General features: G+C 38.5%; 1 protein-coding gene across 6 annotated transcripts in view; it reads right to left on the bottom strand.

Annotated features, from left to right (window-relative positions):
• The window catches only part of dazap1 (DAZ associated protein 1), a 50,507-nt gene that overhangs the window by 28,153 nt on the left and 2,659 nt on the right, over window positions 1-19,695 (bottom strand). For 2 of the 6 annotated variants that reach the window (XM_058072572.1, XM_058072567.1), the window contains exons 1-4: window positions 12,280-12,611; window positions 10,291-10,331; window positions 5,327-5,493; window positions 3,647-3,712 (exon numbers count right to left, since the gene is read on the bottom strand). In XM_058072572.1, the coding sequence (XP_057928555.1) occupies window positions 3,647-3,712; window positions 5,327-5,493; window positions 10,291-10,331; window positions 12,280-12,305 (300 nt within the window). In that variant the 5' untranslated portion in view covers window positions 12,306-12,611. Of the gene's footprint in view, window positions 1-3,646; window positions 3,713-5,326; window positions 5,494-10,290; window positions 10,332-12,279; window positions 12,618-14,137; window positions 14,376-19,695 lie in introns of those variants that run through there. The other 4 variants (XM_058072571.1, XM_058072568.1, XM_058072569.1 and 1 more) reach the window with 4 other exon arrangements.

Here is a 19,695-nt window from a genome sequence, read left to right on the forward strand (position 1 = left end):
CCGATTTTTCTGTAATGCATTTCCAATAAAAATTCATTGCATATATCGGATTTTTTATATAACGGATTTCGCCTATTTCGGACAAAATCTCCAGTCCCGTTCCAATGCATTTCCATGAAATTTCCCTGGCATATATCGGATGGCCGCATCGTGGCGCTCCGATTCGCCGAATCGTGACAGGCCGCTATACGACGTCATTTTACAGCGTTGCCTGCGCGTCCAGGTACATTGGAAACATAGTCAAGGAAGTGCCTTTTTATAAACGGATAAAATCCGATTTTACGCATATACCGGATATAAATCCGATATATGCGTAAAACGGACATTTTCCGGTATACGCATATAACGGATTTCGCTTATATCGGACAAAACCAGTGGGAACAATTGAATCCGATATATCCGAGGTTGGGCGGCACGGTGGTCTAGGGGTTAGCGCGCAGACCTCACAGCTAGGAGACCAGGGTTCAATCCCACCCTCGGGCATCTCTGTGTGGAGTTAGCATGTTCTCCCCGTGCATGCGTGGGTTTTCTCCGGGTACTCCGGTTTCCTCCCACATTCCAAAAAAAACATGCTAGGTTAATTAGCGACTCCAAATTGTCCATAGGTATGAATGTGAGTGTGAATGGTTGTTTGTCTATATAGTATGGTACAAAAATGTCAGACGCCAGCCTGTTTCGGAGATGTGCTGATATCGCTACAGTCCTTTGCTGACATTTTAAAGGGGACCTATTGTGCTCTCTCTCCACTTTTCTGACCTATAAACGTCGTTACAAGGTTGTACCATCGTGCTAAACGATGCCAAAGCGTCAAATAATGAGTTAAGTGCATTTGGAAGTGAGCCCTGAAAGAAGTTTTTTTTCTAACCCCTAGTTTTACTGACGTCAATGCGATCCGGACATCCTTATACAAGGTAAACACACACCGATGAATCCGGAAGTCCTCGGGAGCACTTGGGAATGTGACCAATAACAGCCGGAGTAATAACCAATAACGTGCCTAGAGTATGGCCAGGGGTGGAGTAAATTAAACAGTCTGTGTGGTCCATGGAAACACTGCAGAAAGGGGTGCAAGATCTGGAAGCTCTAGAAAGCATTCTGCGTGGGTTACCGAGTGGAGCTCATCTACAGGAGTCCACAACTCAATATAAAGCATTGAAAGCATTAAAGCATAATAGGTCCCCTTTTAACCCTCCTCTTGTGTGATTTCATATTTACAATTTGGATCACGTAAAGAACGATTCGGATCACGTAAAGAACGATTCGGATCACGTAAAGAACGATTCGGATCACGTAAAGAACGATTCGGATCACGTAAAGAACGATTCGGATCACGTAAAGAACGATTCGGATCACGTAGAGAACGATTTGGATCACGTAAAGAACGATTTGGATCACGTAAAGAACACGTAAAGAACGATTTGGATCACGTAAAGAACGATTTGGATCACGTAAAGAACACGTAAAGAACACGTAAAGAACACGTAAAGAACGATTTGGATCACGTAAAGAACAATTTGGATCACGTAAAGAACACGTAAAGAACGATTTGGATCACGTAAAGAACGATTTGGATCACGTAAAGAACACGTAAAGAACACGTAAAGAACACGTAAAGAACGATTTGGATCACGTAAAGAACAATTTGGATCACGTAAAGAACACGTAAAGAACACGTAAAGAACACGTAAAGAACGATTTGGATCACGTAAAGAACAATTTGGATCACGTAAAGAACGATTTGGATCACGCAAAGAACGATTAGGATCACGCAAAGAACGATTAGGATCACGTAAAGAACGATTCGGTTCACGTAAAGAACGATTAGGATCACGTAAAGAACGATTCGGATCACGTAAAGAACGATTCGGATCACGTAAAGAACGATTCGGATCACGTAAAGAACGATTCGGATCACGTAAAGAACGATTCGGATCACGTAGAGAACGATTCGGATCACGTAAAGAACGATTCGGATCACGTAAAGAACGATTTGGATCACGTAAAGAACACGTAAAGAACGATTTGGATCACGTAAAGAACGATTTGGATCACGTAAAGAACGATTTGGATCACGTAAAGAACACGTAAAGAACACGTAAAGAACACGTAAAGAACACGTAAAGAACACGTAAAGAACGATTTGGATCACGTAAAGAACGATTTGGATCACGTAAAGAACACGTAAAGAACGATTTGGATCACGTAAAGAACAATTTGGATCACGCAAAGAACGATTAGGATCACGCAAAGAACGATTAGGATCACGCAAAGAACGATTAGGATCACGCAGAGAACGATTAGGATCACGCAGAGAACGATTAGGATCACGTAAAGAACAATTTGGATCACGCACAGAACAATTTGGATCACGCACAGAACAATTTGGATCACGCACAGAACAATTTGGATCACGCACAGAACAATTTGGATCACGTAGAGAACAATTTGGATCACGTAGAGAACAATTTGGATCACGCAAAGAACAATTTGGATCACGTAAAGAACAATTCGGATCACGTAAAGAACAATTTGGATCATGTAAAGAATGCCAAGAAGTAGAGTGAACCAAGATGTGGACCTGTTCTGCTTTTTGATTCCACTTTATACTAAAGTTGTGTTGGTGAAAACAATAAGTTTTTCTACCTTTTCTTGACATGAATATATATGGGTCAAAATTGACCCCAACACCATAGATGTTTCTTTAGTGATTCATACTAAAATGAGAACATAAATCTAACTCATTGATTTAAGAGATATGTTCTATATCCCTCAGTAATAGCCAGGTAACAAAAGAACCTTCAATTTATTAATTCAATAATATTCTTTTGAGGTTCATTTGACCATTTTTGTAAATTAAAATGTCGGGGTATAGTGACAAAAAAAGGCCAAAAGTATTAAAAGCAACATTTTCATGGATGAGGAAGCCTAAGAAGGTAACCAAGACATGAGAAGCTAATTTGATGGTTATTGTTTTTAGTGTATTTTATATCTGATTTAATACATGGGTCAAAACATAAGAGATGCTACCAGAAAGCTAACACAAGAGGAAAGTTAAAATATAAAGTCCACTCCAGACACTTATAACAATAACATTAGAACAATTGCAATAACACATGCATAATATGAGGGGAAAAATCTGCCTTTACAAAGATAATATACTTCAATAACCATTATTTATTAAAAAGGTGCCAAGTGCAGTACATTGTAGTGTACAAACTACAAAACTACAAAATGGACTGCTTATTTTGATGTTTCCCCGCATACATTCATTTATATGTAGTGGCCCGCCACAAACACATTTGGCAATATCTCATAAACACATGAAAAGGTGCCAGGTCTGCCAAAGAATAAGAAGATGTAGCAGGAGGGGCCAGTGTTGCAAACTTAAAATTTTATTTTTTTTAAAAACTGACATGAACTAAAAAGCAAAGTAACCTGTTAGGTAGCAAATGGACGGACAACAATGCTAATATGGCGGTCTACTTTTCTCTTTAACATTTTAGCCTCAGGGGGGAAGAGATCTGCACTCTAGCAAGTGCCACTGGAATTATCTTTGCGCGGGCAGATTGTGACAGGAAGTCGTATTCCAGGGTAAAACGCCTAACATCGTCTCTCACCAGAGGAAATCCAATTTTTTTTTTCTTACCCATCCTTCTTTAGTTCGAGACTTTTCAGGTTGCATTCCTCGAGGAGTGCACGGCTTTGGGTCAATCTGACAGGAGACAAGAGGACAGTTTTTGGTCGTTATTAAAATCCAAAGATGTCTCTTTGGATGAAGAAATACTGCATTGGTTTGTGGTATGTTTCTATCCGTCTGAATATTCCAGCATAAACTGCCAATTTGACTTTGAACTGGTAAGTCTTGTTGGGTAAACAAATATCAGACTTTTACAAAAAGGGAAACATCTGCACAAGTAGCTGCAGGCAGGTACACAACTACAATACTCTTACACTTGCTTGTACTTACGCAGTAAAATACTTGGGTTGTTTATATTGTTTATTTTTCTACATTGTGTATTTTGTACTGCTTAACCAACCGTGTACTCTTGCTGCTGTGCAATACAAATACCCCACTGAGGGACGAATAAAGTCATATCTTAATCTTAATCTTAAATGCAGTTTTCCTTCAGAGGGAAAATAGAACGATTTGGATCGTGTGAAGAACAATTTGGATCGTGTGAAGAACAATTTGGATCACGCAAAGAACAATTTGGATCACGCAAAGAACAATTTGGATCACGCAGAGAACAATTTGGATCACGCAGAGAACAATTTGGATCACATAGAGAACAATTTGGATCACATAGAGAACAATTTGGATCACGTAGAGAACAATTTGGATCGCGTAGAGAACAATTTGGATCGCGTAGAGAACAATTTGGATCGCGTAGAGAACAATTTGGATCGCATAGAGAACAATTTGGATCGCATAGAGAACAATTTGGATCACATAGAGAACAATTTGGATCACGCAGAGAACAATTTGGATCACGCAAAGAACAATTTGGATCCCGCAAAGAACAATTTGGATCACGTAAAGAACAATTTGGATCCCGCAAAGAACAATTTGGATCCCGCAAAGAACAATTTGGATCCCGCAAAGAACAATTTGGATCCCGCAAAGAACAATTTGGATCACGTAAAGAACAATTTGGATCCCGCAGAGAACAATTTGGATCCCGCAGAGAACAATTTGGATCACGCAGAGAACAATTTGGATCGTGTAGAGAACAATTTGGATCGCGTAGAGAACAATTTGGATCACATAGAGAACAATTTGGATCACATAGAGAACAATTTGGATCACGCAAAGAACAATTTGGATCACGAAAGAACAATTTGGATCACGAAAGAACAATTTGGATCACGAAAGAACAATTTGGATCACGTAAAGAACAATTTGGATCACGCAAAGAACAATTTGGATCACGAAAGAACAATTTGGATCACGAAAGAACAATTTGGATCACGAAAGAACAATTTGGATCACGTAAAGAACAATTTGGATCACGTAAAGAACAATTTGGATCATGTAAAGAACAATTTGGATCATGTAAAGAACAATTTGGATCACGTAAAGAACAATTTGGATCACAGTAAAATACTTGGGTTGTTTATATTGTTTATTTTTCTATATTGTGTATTTTGTACTCCTTAACCAACTGTGTACTCTTGCTGCTGTGCAATACACATTTCCCCACTGAGGGAAGAATAAAGGCATATCTTAATCTTAATCTTAAATGTAGTTTTCTTTCAGAGGGAAAATATGAACGTGAAAATATTGTTGTAGTTGTCCTTTTTTTTTTTTTTTAGAAGAAATACTCACATTTTTCCCATCTAGAATGTGCGGCTTTGTCTCCAGCACCGCCCGTGCACAATTGGGGTCTTTGAATTTGACAAAACCAAATCCTCGTGACTGATTAGTAGTTTTGTCCTTCATGATAACACAATCCACTACTTCCCCATACTGTGAAAAGTAGTTTCTCAGGGTCTCTGAGGGAAGAAGATAAAAAAAATAAAATAAAAATAAACACCAAAACAATCACACTTTAGCAAAAAAAAACAACAACACAGAAATACTGCAGTTATGAAAGACATGACTCAGCCCTGTTTGCCTCTAGAACACAAGGGGTAGATATAGTATGGACACTTTTAGCATGATAAAAGATATTAAAAAATACTTTCAGTATATGTGCTGAAAGATGAATCAACTATTCATAAAATTAGAAGGTTTTGTTCAGTATGAATTTCTAAATATATATAACATCTAGCTCATTGAAGCTCCTCATGCACAATGTCATCTTCCACAGCCCCCCCCCCCCCGTACACCACGGCATTGAGATGGCGGCCCACACCAACTGAGGCAAATGCAAGTTTGAACAAATGAAGAGTCTGTAATTGCTTTTTCCTCATAGCTGGGAAGCCCTGCGGGCAATGCCAAGGGAGGGAACAAGCTGAGTTTCACAGTGCTGTGCTTCTGATATGTATGCTACGCTACTGTTAAGGCAGATATGTATGCTACGCTACTGTTAAGGCAGATATGTATGCTACGCTACTGTTAAGGCAGATATGTATGCTACGCTACTGTTAAGACAGACAAGGCTAAAAAGCTACACAAGGGAACAAACAAGCACCAGTGGCTGGACACGGGCTCGACCGTGGGTGGGCAACCTTTGGTACGATGTGGAGCGCTAATTGAAAAAAAAAAAAAATCGCATAACATTTGTTTATTGCATAAAGGCTTTTTGACTTTGTCAGGAAACTCTATTTCAACAAAATAAAAACAAAAAAATAATTTTTACTACATTTTAAAATGGTCTGGTTGAAATTATGACCACTGTATTGCTAAGGTCGGTTTGGACCCGGTTATAATAATAATAATAATAATAAGACTATAAAGCAATATTTGGAGCCCCAACTGAAATCATAAGTGTACAATTAGTCACATTCCAATCATAAGTGAACAATTTGGATCGTGGAGAGAACAATTTGGATCACGTAGAGAACGATTCGGATCACGTAAAGAACGATTTGGATCACGTAAAGAACAATTTGGATCACGTAAAGAACAATTTGGATCACGTAGAGAACAATTTGGATCACGTAGAGAACAATTTGGATCACGTAAAGAACACGTAAAGAACGATTTGGATCACGCAAAGAACGATTAGGATCACGCAAAGAACGATTAGGATCACGCAAAGAACGATTAGGATCACGCAAAGAACGATTAGGATCACGCAAAGAACGATTAGGATCACGCAAAGAACGATTAGGATCACGCAAAGAACGATTAGGATCACGCAAAGAACGATTTGGATCACGCAAAGAACGATTTGGATCGCGTAAAGAACGATTAGGATCGCGTAAAGAACGATTAGGATCACGCAAAGAACGATTAGGATCACGCAAAGAACGATTAGGATCACGCAAAGAACGATTAGGATCACGCAAAGAACGATTAGGATCACGCAAAGAACGATTTGGATCACGCAAAGAACGATTTGGATCACGCAAAGAACGATTAGGATCACGCAAAGAACGATTAGGATCACGCAAAGAACGATTAGGATCACGCAAAGAACGATTTGGATCACGTAGAGAACGATTTGGATCACGTAGAGAACGATTTGGATCACGTAGAGAACGATTTGGATCACGTATAGAACAATTTGGATCACTTAAAGAACAATTTGGATCACGTAAAGAACAATTTGGATCACGTAAAGAACAATTTTCCTCCCACATTCCAAAAACATGCTAGGTTAATTAGCGACTCCAAATTGTCCATATGTATGAATGTGAGTGTGAATGGTTGTTTGTCTATATGTGCCCTGTGATTGGCTGGCCACCAGTCCAGGGTGTACCTCGCCTCTCGCCCAAAAGACAGCTGGGATAGGCTCCAGCACCCCCATGACCCTTGTGAGGATAAACGATAGAAAATGAATGAATTGCTAGAAAATCTTCAACACATTGTAATGCCTGTGCTTGTGATTAATGAAGATGTAGCCACCCATGCAATTCCAACTGCATATGGAAGATATTTTGCATGACACTCTTGTTTTGTTTAGGCAGACGTGGGCAAACGGCGCTCTTATTTACTCTAATACCGGTACATAAAAAAATATTGCCCAACCCTTTTATGACAATATTAAGAACGAGTAGTTTTTGTTATAAAATGCAGTCGACTACACAAATTGCCGGCACCATGAAAATATGAAAATCCTAAACAAAATTATAGTTATAGTTATAATGTTGAATTTATGGAAGGTATACAATTCTTATTCCAACATACTGTTTTTCTCCCTTTTGCAACGTCTGCAATGAAATGACTGCCTTTGTCGTTTACTATTTTCTTATCAACCTGTTCTCCGCAGTTGTATTGTGTTAGTTAAATACAAAATACCAAGTTGACTTAACATTAGCTTATTTTTGTGTTTAACAAGTAAACAAGAAAACACTTCATTCACGTCTGAGTTGAAGCCGCATTATGTTTGAAGCCACGTTCGCTCCACTGCGCGTCACCCTGAGTGTTTACATAACAATAGCATAATAGCATAAGAGCAATGTGAATTGTCCATTGCAACACGCTAAGGATGAATTTTGCTCCCCGCTACTACTAATTTTACATACTTTTGTTTTGCTATACTCGGGGGGGGGGGGGGGGGGCATTGTTGACACCAGCATTTTGAGATGAGGTGAATTGGCGCGAATGTTATTCTTGTTGGGACTAAGTCACTCTCTCTCTTCGGGTGCGTTCATGGCTGCCAATCACAAGGCGGTATTCAATTCAGAGCTAATTGGTTTTTCATTTTGCAGTGATTTGGATGAACATTTTTTTTTGTTAGAATTGTTAGAAATTGGATATGGAAGAATTTTTTTTTTTTTTTTGGGGGGTGTGGAGGAATTCTTTGCGGGGTAGAACAGGTTCTGCAAAATATCAATGGGCGGCACGGAGGTCGAGTGGTTAGCGTGTAGACCTCACAGCTAAGAGGACCAGGGTTCGATTCCACACATGCATGTTCTCCCCGTGCATGCGTGGGTTTTCTCCGGTTTCCTCCCACATTCCAAAAACATGCTAGGTTAATTAGCGACTCCAAATTGTCCATAGGTATGAATGTGAGTGTGAATGGTTGTTTGTCTATATGTGCCCTGTGATTGGCTGGCCACCAGTCCAGGGTGTACCCCGCCTTTTCGCCTGAAGTCAGCTGGGATAGGCTCCAGCATACCCCCACAATCCTAGTGAGGATAAGCGGCATAGAAACTTCCAAGAAGAAAGTTGAAATAGTTAACAGAACTGGAAAATCAGCTGTAATTTTGCAAGAATAAAGTCAAAATATTGAGAAAAAAAATTGGCAATTTGACGAGAATAAACTTGTAATATTATGAAAAAAAATAATGTCATTTTAGAAGCAATGACTGGAAATATTAAAGAATATTCTTTAAAGTTGTAAAATTATGAAATAGATTTATAATTTTTTGAAAATTAGGTTGGGGAAAAAAGTTCTAATATTATGTGAATAAAATCATAATATTACTAAAAGAACATTTTGAAGAAAGTTGAAATATTTGGAAAATTAAAAACATTTTTAAAAATGTAGGACGACCTCAATAAAAGCTATGTATTATTATGTATTATTATTTTCTCCCACATTCCAAAAACATGCTAGGTTAATTGGTGACTCCAAATTGTCCATAGGTATGAATGGTTGTTTGTCTATATGTGCCCTGTGATTGGCTGGCCACCAGTCCAGGGTGTACCCTGCCTCTCGCCCAAAGACACCTGGGATAGGCTCCGGCACCCCCTCCCCCAACCCTCGTGAGGAAAAAGCGGTAGAAAATGAATGAATGAAAATAGTTTATGACTTTCTAAATATGATTTAACATTATTAGAGCCCTCTAGACATGAAATAACACCCCTATAGTGACCTTTACACTTGTATAATCCAATGTAGCAGACATAAATAAAGTATACAAGACATTTAAGACATACGTAAGACACATGCTCATTAAGACAGGAAGTAATGTTGGGGGTTCAGAGTTGAGTTTCAACTCTACGTGGGTTATGTAGCGCGTGTAAGATATTTCAAACATAACAAAAGCCTTTTGTTCCGGGGATCAAATCTGGTGCTTGTGTGTCTCATGGAGCATTCCGGTAACATGACTGACATCTAGTGACCAGTGTAAAATATTACGTATTATAACGTGGTTAAATGACTTCTATTTGTATTTTAGTTCATATACCAAAATGGAGGGAAAAAATCTTTAATTTAGGAAAAATATATATTTACATTTCTATAAATATGCATATATTTGGACAAACAATAGGCAAGAAAAAAAAAGTTTCTTTGTACTTGTAAACATATTTGTTGTTCCTATTCACCCTGGCCACATATAGATTGCAGTCCTGTGAGGAGGATTATTACTACTGGTGCTCTTCAATGCTGTTTTACTGCCACGCAGTCGTTAAACAAAACAGTTATTCAAATGACACAATATTAACAAATTTCACAATCATTTCCATACGGCAGAAAAGCCAGGTCTGTAAGCTTGAGATACGATAGCGTTCATTTGTTTAGCGCCATTAGGAAAGACATTCATCAATATTCAACGCTTGTTGAAGTGTAGACTCGACAATCCTTAATGTTTTTATTTATCTTTTCACAGTCCTAATAATCATGAAGCTAGCTCCTCCTGTAAGACAACAAACTACATTCCACTGACTCTATGTTGCATACAAATGAGCTTAGGGTTCACATGTTTAAATAAAACAATATTTAATATACTTACCTTGCGTGGTGCTCCAGTCCAGTCCACCGACAAATAATTTTCTAACAAAAAACAAAAACAAAACACCAATGAGCATCACAGTAGGAGAGTTCATTGATTTTTCATGATTTTTCATGATTGTTCATGATTTCCCCCCCACCCGCACACACACACACACCATGTTCAAGGCCGTGTGGTTTCATTTTAAAGAAATCACAGTTTTTATTATCTTTTACTATCTATTTTCTACAAGAAAAGCTCTGATAAAACATTCCACTGTTGTCAAATATCTTACTTTTTATTTTTCTACACAAAATAAGATGAAAAATAAATAAACAAATCAAGAATAAAGAAAATCAATCAATCAGTAATAAATAAATAAATAAATAATAATAAAACGGCAAATAATAAAAACTTAAGAAACCACATATAGTTGGTGCTTAGACAAAATATTGTTTTCAGATTAAAATGAACAAAGCATTATTAGAGCCCTGTAGACATGACAAAACACGACTATAGTCACATTTATACTCTTTTTATTTACAACATATTGCGCAACTGCAGCGTCTGGAGACACATGCTAACTCGCAAACTAGAGAGCTAGCGACCTAAACGGTAGCCTTCAAGTTATTTCCTTTAAACTTAAATAGCAAAAAAAAACTTACCACTTCCACACGGATAGGGAGGATAACTATTAAGAGTTATTTAACCTTTAACATGAACATTAATCAAACGTAATAATTTTTTTCTGGGTACATGATACCATACAGCATCCATATCAAACTTTAAACTTTCATATCAAGGCGGGGGCCTCAAACTAGTGTCCTGCGGGCCACAGTTGGCCTGTGGGCCGCGTGTTTGAGACCCCTGCGAGCTAGCGACCTAAACGGCAGCCTTGAAGTTATTTCCTTTCAACTTAAATAGCCAAAAACTTACCACTTCCACACGGATAGGGAGGATAACTATTAACAGTTATTTAACCTTTAACATGAACATGAATCAAACGTAATAATTTTTTCTGGGTACATGATACCATACAGCATCCATATCAAACTTGCGCGGGCCGCACTGACATTAAACTTTCATATCAAGGCATGCGCCTCAAACTTGTGTCCTGCGGGCCACATTTGGCCCGCGGGCCGTGTGTTTGAGACCCCTGGGTTAGTACATATTAAGGTGTATTATTTATTTATTTATTTTACAGCCATAGTGTAGTCAGGTGTAAACAGCAAATACATAAGTTTACACAGTTAGGTAAACATGGGCTATAACTGTCAAATACACATGAAAGTGCCATTATAAAAAGCAAATTATTTAAATTCAGCACATTTTTTTTAATAATTCTATATTACCACTAAGGTATAAGACGCAGTCTTCAGCCTAGCAAGGTGCCTCCGGAACGGGACACAGAGGAGGGGGTGCTCCCGGTATGCGGACAGGTTCACCCGGATGCCGGATAACCGTAGCGATACGGCAGCTGTTTAGTCCACTGTCTAAGTTTCCTTATGCGGGCTCGTTATCGGACAACAAACTTGACCGCTGAGCGGAAAGTGGAGAACCAGCTGGCGGGGATAGGATGCTACATCCTCCAGCGGTGCCCGCTAAGTGTCCTCTCGGCCAAGTCAGTGAGACTTTGGCTTGGCTGGCAAGCGCTACTAGCTAGGCTAGCTCAGCAGCTGGTATAAGTGACTAATGTAACACTTTTGTACATACCGTAACACGCCGCGTGATAGAACCCCGAAGCAAAGTACTACGTTTCTACTAAAGCCACCATATGCGCCACTTTTATTATAAGTTTCACTTTTTGAAACCGTCTTTGTCCCGGCTAGCTGTCCCGCTAACTTACTGGAGCTAAGCTAGCTTGCTAGCTAACGCTAGCTGTCAAATGACAGCTTGACAAGCTGGGGGCTGACAGAGTGCAAGTTACAACAACAAACAAACAAAAAAAAAACAATTAATTAAGGACGAGATCCATTACATTACAACAGCGCTTCGTCACAAGGAGCTTACCCGACTTCATCGCCGACTAAGTTCATCTCTGAGGCTATAAAGCGGGGGGCTTGTGGGAGCTGTGGCCGGCTTCTCGCTTGAGTGCTGCCCCTCTCTCTCTCAGACTGAGAGCGGAGGAAGGTCACTCCGCTTTTTGGTTCAAACTGCTCTGCGCAATGACGACGCTGCAGGGAGCTGCGCCTTTAAAGGCACAGCGACGCGGTCACATTAGCGCCGGAGTGTCGTTAACATCACATTTCTTTAACATTTGTTTAGCCACAAAGTATGGATATTATTTTTTCATATTTAGTACCTCTGAGCAAATGAATGACTTGACTTTTAACTGTGCGTTGCAAAGGGAAAAAAAGCCTTTTTGCCTTTACATTATTAATTATTGGAATAGCCCGCCACAATTATTGGAATAGCCCGCCACAAATACATTTAGACCGCCACAAGTATCATTTATCGCAGTTCATTATTTACAACCCCGACCGTGAATTTTTATTTTTTTTTTATATGTATTATTAGTCAAATAATATTGAAAGAAGGCGGCACGGTGGACGAGTGGTTAGCGCGCCGACCTCACAGCTAGGAGCCCAGGGTTCAATTCCACCCATCTCTGTGTGGAGTTTGCATGTTCTCCCCGTTCATGCGTGGCTTTTCTCCGGGTACTCCGGTTTCCTCCCACATTCCAAAAACATGCTAGGTTAATTAGCGACTCCAAATTGTCCATAGGTATGAATGTGAGTGTGAATGGTTGTTTGCGTATATGTGCCCTGTGATTGGCTGGCCACCAGTCCTGGGTGTACCCCGCCTCTTGACTACTGGGATAGGCTCCAGCACCCCCCCACGACAGTATCACTCGGATACTGTGAACATCCAGCAGCAACACAACATTTTGGCATGACTACTATTTTGATGGAAAATATACTGAACCAGGGCTGCACAGAGGCCGGGTGGTTAGCACACAGGCTTCACAGCTAGGAGACCCGAGTTCAATTCCATCCTCGGGCATCTCTGTGTGGAGTTTGCATGTTCTCCCCGTGCATGCGTGGGTTTTCTCCGGGTACTCCGTTTTTTTCCCACATTCCAAAAACATGCTAGGTTAATTAGCGACTCCAAATTGTCCATAGGTATGAATGTGAGTGTGAATGGTTGTTTGTCTATATGTGCCCTGTGATTGGCTGGCCACCGGTCCAGGGTGTACCCCGCCTCTCGACTACTGGGATAGGCTCCAGCACCCCCACGGCAGTCTCACTTGGATACTGTGAACATCCAGCAGCAACACAACATTTTGGCATGACTACTATTTTGATGAAAAATATACCCCGCCTCTCACCCGAAAAAAAAACTATTTCCTGCTTGACTGTTGTATTATTAGTGAAATAATATTGAAAGACATGTACTGTATGTAGTATTATGGTTACTAGACATCAGTAACATTACATTGATGAGACAACCATGGCATGTCTGACATTATTTTGAGTTTTTAAAAAGTTCTCCTATTCTGTGTGGAAGTGGTAAATTTTTAGCTTCTTACTTTGTATTTTTTTCACACTACTTTTAAAACCTTTTTTTTAAAGTTTAGAATAAATACATCAGAGGCTAGCTAGTTAGCTCAACGGTATGCTATGTTTACATTTAATCACATTTCGTGTAATTTGGCAATTCATATTGGCAGAATGTACTTTTGAAATATACATGTCCATTTATTGTTTACCAATAATAAAATATAGAATTTCTTAAATCGTGTGTATAGAATACACCCACAGGAGAGCAGCACATACCCGCGTTTGGTGTACACACACACACACACACACACACACAACTTTATCAATAGACAACACTTGGTGACATAACGCATTCTATTGTTCTATACGTTGTAAAAGCAGGGGTGTCTAAAGTGCAGTCCAGGGGCCATTTGCAGTCCACGGTCCGCAGTACATTCTAAAATTATAATTAGAAAATTAAAAAATTTTAAAATCAGCAATAATTTTGCAAGAGAAAAGTCAAAATATTAACAGAAAATGTCATAATATGAGATTAAAAATGTCATCTTTGTAGTATAAAGCTGAGAATAAACAAATAATAAACAATAAATAAAGACAAACATTTTTGCGAAAAATTCAGTGGTGAGAATAAAGTCTAAATATTATGGGAATAAAGTCATAATTATGAGAGAGTTGAAATAAGTGGAAAAAATTTGGAAAAATTTCATTTTAGTATCATACAAAAATGTTAAGTCGTAACATGAGAAACACAAAATAAAAGAAAAATAAAGTTTTAAATCAAATAAAATTGTTTGGGGTAAAAAAAAAAGTTACATGAGAAGTCAAAATATTCCTGGGAATAATATTAAGAGAAGAAAATATAAAAAATCATTTTGGGAGAATGTTGAAATATTAAAAAACTAACAGTAAACATGGAAGAAAAAGAGCCTCACAGAAAGCTACTGCCGCCTAGTGGACAAACCTGTCATATGCAAGTTAAACACTATTATTATTATTATTATTATTATGCTGGTTTTATATTAGGTGGCACGGTGGTCTAGTGGTTAGCGTGCAGACCTCACAGCTAGGAGACCAGGGTTCGCGCCGTGCATGCGTGGGTTTTCTCCAAAAACATGCTAGGTTAATTAGCGACTCCAAATTGTCCATAGGTATGAATGTGAGTGTGAATGGTTGTTTGTGTATATGTGCCCTGTGATTGGCTGGCTACCAGTCCAGGGTGTACCCCGCCTCTCGACTACTGGGATAGGCTCCAGCATGCCTACGACAGTATCATTCGGATACTGTGAACATCCAGCAGCAACACAACATTTTGGCATGACTACTATTTTGATGAAAAATATACTGAACCAGGGCTGCACAGAGGATGGGTGGTTAGCACACAGACTTCACAGCTAGGAGACCCGAGTTCAATTCCATCCTCGGCCATGTCTGTGTGGAGTTTGCATGTTCTCCCCATGCATGCGTGGGTTTTCTCCGGGTACTCCGTTTTTTTCCCACATTCCAAAAACATGCTAGGTTAATTAGCGACTCCAAATTGTCCATAGGTATGAATGTGAGTGTGAATGGTTGTTTGACTATATGTGCCCTGTGATGGGCTGGTGACCAGTCCAGGGTGTACCCCGCCTCTCGACTACTGGGATAGGCTCCAGCACCCCCACAACAGTATCACTCGGATACTATGAACATCCAGCAGCAACACAACATTTTGGCATGACTACTATTTTGATGAAAAATATACCCCGCCTCTCTCCCAAAACTGGGATAGGCTCAAGCAGACCCCCGCAACACCCTAGTGAGGATATGAAGCGCTATAGAAAATGAATGGATGGAACATATGTGTTTGTTTTGGGGGGTTTTTCCAGACAAAAGCATTTTTCGACTTTGACACAGCATACGTGGTGAGGAAATCATCTGAAAAAGAAGACAAGAAGCTGATAGTGAGTATCTGGTTGCCCTTTACCACTGATTACTGGACATTATCTTTGCTTTTGAGCTGGACAAAACAATGCATGTTAAACCTTAACCCCATCAGAGGGGAGGGAGATAGTAAAATATCAATATGTAGTAAAACGTTGGAGTGTCCTGAGAATAAACTAGACTAGACTAGACTAAACTAAACTTCAGTTCAAAGTAAGCTTGAAAATAAAATAAAGGTGGTATTAATCTAGATTCTCCCAATGCACTCATTTTTTTTCGCTGATGTTAGCATGTTAGCCTTGCTAGCATGCTAACGTTAGCATATTAGCATTTTTTAGCTATTTTTATTTGTAGACACAGAAACACTTACCATTATCATGCTAGGTGTTAGCAATTCTAGATGCTCTTGATGATCTTAGCATTGCTAGCATGCTAAAGTTAGCATATTAGCATTTTTTGCTATTTTCATTTGTAGACACACATAAACGCTTAACATTATCATGCTCTGTGTTAGCAATTCGAGGTGTTACCGTGATGATGTTAGCATGTTAGCATTGCTATTATGCTAACGTTAGCATATTAGCATTTTTTGCTATTTTCCTTTGTAGACACATATGAACACTAACCATGATCATGCTAGGCGTTAGCAATTCTATGTGTTACCATGCTGATGTTAGCATGTTAGCATTGCTAGCATGCTAACATTAGCATACTTACATTAGCATATTAGCAATTTTTCTATTTTCATTTGTAGACACATATAAACACTTACCATTATCATGCTAGGCATGAGCAATTCTAGGTGTTACCATGATGGTGTTAGCATGTTAGCATTGCTAGCATACTAACGTTAGCATATTAACATTGCTAGCATGCTAACGTTAGCATATTAGCATTTTTTGTTATTTTCATTTGTAGACACATATAAACACTTACCACTATCATGCTCGGTGTTAACAATTCTAGGTGTTACCGTGATGATGTTAGCATGTTACCATTGCTACTATGCTAACATTAGCATATTAGCATTTTTTGCTGTTTTCATTTGTAGACACATATAAACACTTACCATTATCATGGTAGGCGTTAGCAATTCTAGGTGTTACCATGATGATGTTAGCATTGCTAGCATGCTAACGTTAGCATATTAGCATTTTTTTGCTATTTTCATTTGTAGACACATATAAACACTTACCATTATCATGATAGGTGTTAGCAATTCTAGGTGTTACCATGCTGATGTTAGCATGTTAGTATTGCTAGCATGCTAACATTAGCATATTAGCATTTTTTGCTGTTTTCATTTGTAGACACATATAAACACTTACCATTATCATGGTAGGCGTTAGCAATTCTAGGTGTTACCATGATGATGTTAGCATTGCTAGCATGCTAACGTTAGCATATTAGCATTTTTTTGCTATTTTCATTTGTAGACACATATAAACACTTACCATTATCATGATAGGTGTTAGCAATTCTAGGTGTTACCATGCTGATGTTAGCATGTTAGTATTGCTAGCATGCTAACATTAGCATATTAGCATTTTTTGCTATTTTAATTTGTAGACACATAAACACTTACCATTATCATGCTAGGCGTTAGCAATTCTAGGTGTTGCCATGATGATGTTAGCATGTTAGCATTGCTAGCAGGCTAACATTAGCATATTAGCATTTTTTGCTGTTTTCATTTGTAGACACATATAAACACTTACCATTATCATGGTAGGCGTTAGCAATTCTAGGTGTTACCATGATGATGTTAGCATTGCTAGCATGCTAACGTTAGCATATTAGCATGTTTTGCCATTTTTATTTGTAGACACATATAAACACTTACCATTATTATGCCAAGTGTTAGCAATTCTAGGCGTTACAATGCTGATGTTAGCGTGTTAGCATTGTTAGCATGCTAACATGAGCATTTTTTGCACTTTTCATGAATATTAACATAAGCAGACACCTGTTGGAGAACTGAATCATTACCTTTCAAAGACAACACATTTTGCTGTGATGACTTCAGGTTTTGCCGATTTCACTTTAATTAGCCGTGTAGCATCGTGTCACAACACGAGACCTGCATCGTTTGTTCCCATCGTTTGTTACTGCGTGAACGCGAGCTCTTACATTATTATTCAAAGCAGCGTGACTGGAGAGGCCCCAGTAAGAGAGGTAGGTGGATATAAATCGCTGACTGGATGAGGACCCTCAGTGAGGAGTAAACCCCACTCAGCCTCAGCTAATGCGACTCAAGTGCATGATGGGTAATGGTTATAGAGCCGATGTGATGTTGCTGAAGTGATCTGTTTTGGGCCATGATGGTCCCGTTGTGTTGCATGTCATGTTGTACACATAAAAAGGTTAGCTTATCTGATAATTAATAGCCAATGACTGCTTTTTGGTACTAAATTATATACAACTGTTTTAGTGCACTGTTCCTGAAAAATAAATAAGTCAAACACCTGCAACATTTATGTTTGTAAACATGGCGGCGTCATTATTTTTGCACGCAGAGGGGAGGCGTTTAAACAGCTGGAGCGTGGAACAAATGGTTAGTATGTATGAACTTTGTGGCCTACGTTTACATCAGGGGTCTCAAACTCAATTTACTTGGGGGCCACTGGAGCTCGGGTCTGGGTGAGACTGGGCCGCATCAGGTTTTCCCAAAAAAAAAAAAAAAATTGCGTTTATTAAAAACAAAAAAAATAAAAAAACTTCGCTTTGGTTCCAATTTTCTACAATAAAAGCTCTGATAAAACATTCCACTGTTCTCAAATATCTTAATTTTTATTTTTCTACACAAAATAAGATGAAAAATAAATAAATCAAGAATAAAGAAAATCAATCAGTAATAAATAAATCAATATAATAATAATAATAAAAGGGCAAATAATAAAAACTTAAGAAACCACATATAGTTGGTGGGTAGACAAATTATTTTTTTCATATTAAAATGAACAAAGCATTATTAGAGCCCTGTAGACATGACAAAACACGACTATAGTCACATTTATACTCTTTTTATTTACAACATATTGCGCAACTGCAGGGTCTTGAGACACATGCTAACTCGCAAACTAGAGAGCTAGCGACCTAAACGGTAGCCTTCAAGTTATTTCCTTTCAACTTAAATAGCCAAAAACTTACCACTTCCACACGGATAGGGAGGATAACTATTAACAGTTATTTAACCTTGAACATGAACATTAATCAAACGTAATAATTTTTTCTGGGTACATGATAACATACAGCAGAGGTCTCAAACATGCGGCCCGCGGGCCAAATGTGGCCCGCAGGACACTAGTTTGAGGCCCCCGCCTTGATATGAAAGTTTAATGTTAGTGCGGCCCGCGCAAGTTTGATATGGATGCTGTATGGTATCATGTACCCAGAAAAAATTATTACGTTTGATTAATGTTCATGTTAAAGGTTAAATAACTGTTAATAGTTATCCTCCCTATCCGTGTGGAAGTGGTAAGTTTTTGGCTATTTAAGTTGAAAGGAAATAAGTTGAAGGCTACCATTATTTAGGTCGCTAGCTTTCTAGTTTGCGAGTTAGCATGTGTCTCAAGACCCTGCAGTTGCGCAATATGTTGTAAATAAAAAGAGTATAAATGTGACTATAGTCGTGTTTTGTCATGTCTACAGGGCTCTAATAATGCTTTGTTCATTTTAATCTGAAAAAAATCATTTGTCTACCCACCAACTATATGTGGTTTCTTAAGCTTTTATTATTTGCTGTTTTATTATTATTATTATATTTATTTATTACTGATTGATTTTCTTTAGTCTTGATTTGTTTATTTATTTTTCATCTTATTTTGTGCAGAACAATACAAATTAAGATATTTGAGAACAGTGGAATGTTTTATCAGAGCTTTTCTTGTAGAAAATCGGAACCAAAGCAAAGTTTATTCATTTTATTCAACCTGATGCGGCCCAGTGTTTGAGACCCCTGGTTTACATTATACATTGCAACAGTTTAGCAATATCAGTTGCCATTATA

Source organism: Doryrhamphus excisus, chromosome 5, assembly GCF_030265055.1.
Source record: "Doryrhamphus excisus isolate RoL2022-K1 chromosome 5, RoL_Dexc_1.0, whole genome shotgun sequence".
Taxonomy (NCBI): domain Eukaryota; kingdom Metazoa; phylum Chordata; class Actinopteri; order Syngnathiformes; family Syngnathidae; genus Doryrhamphus; species Doryrhamphus excisus.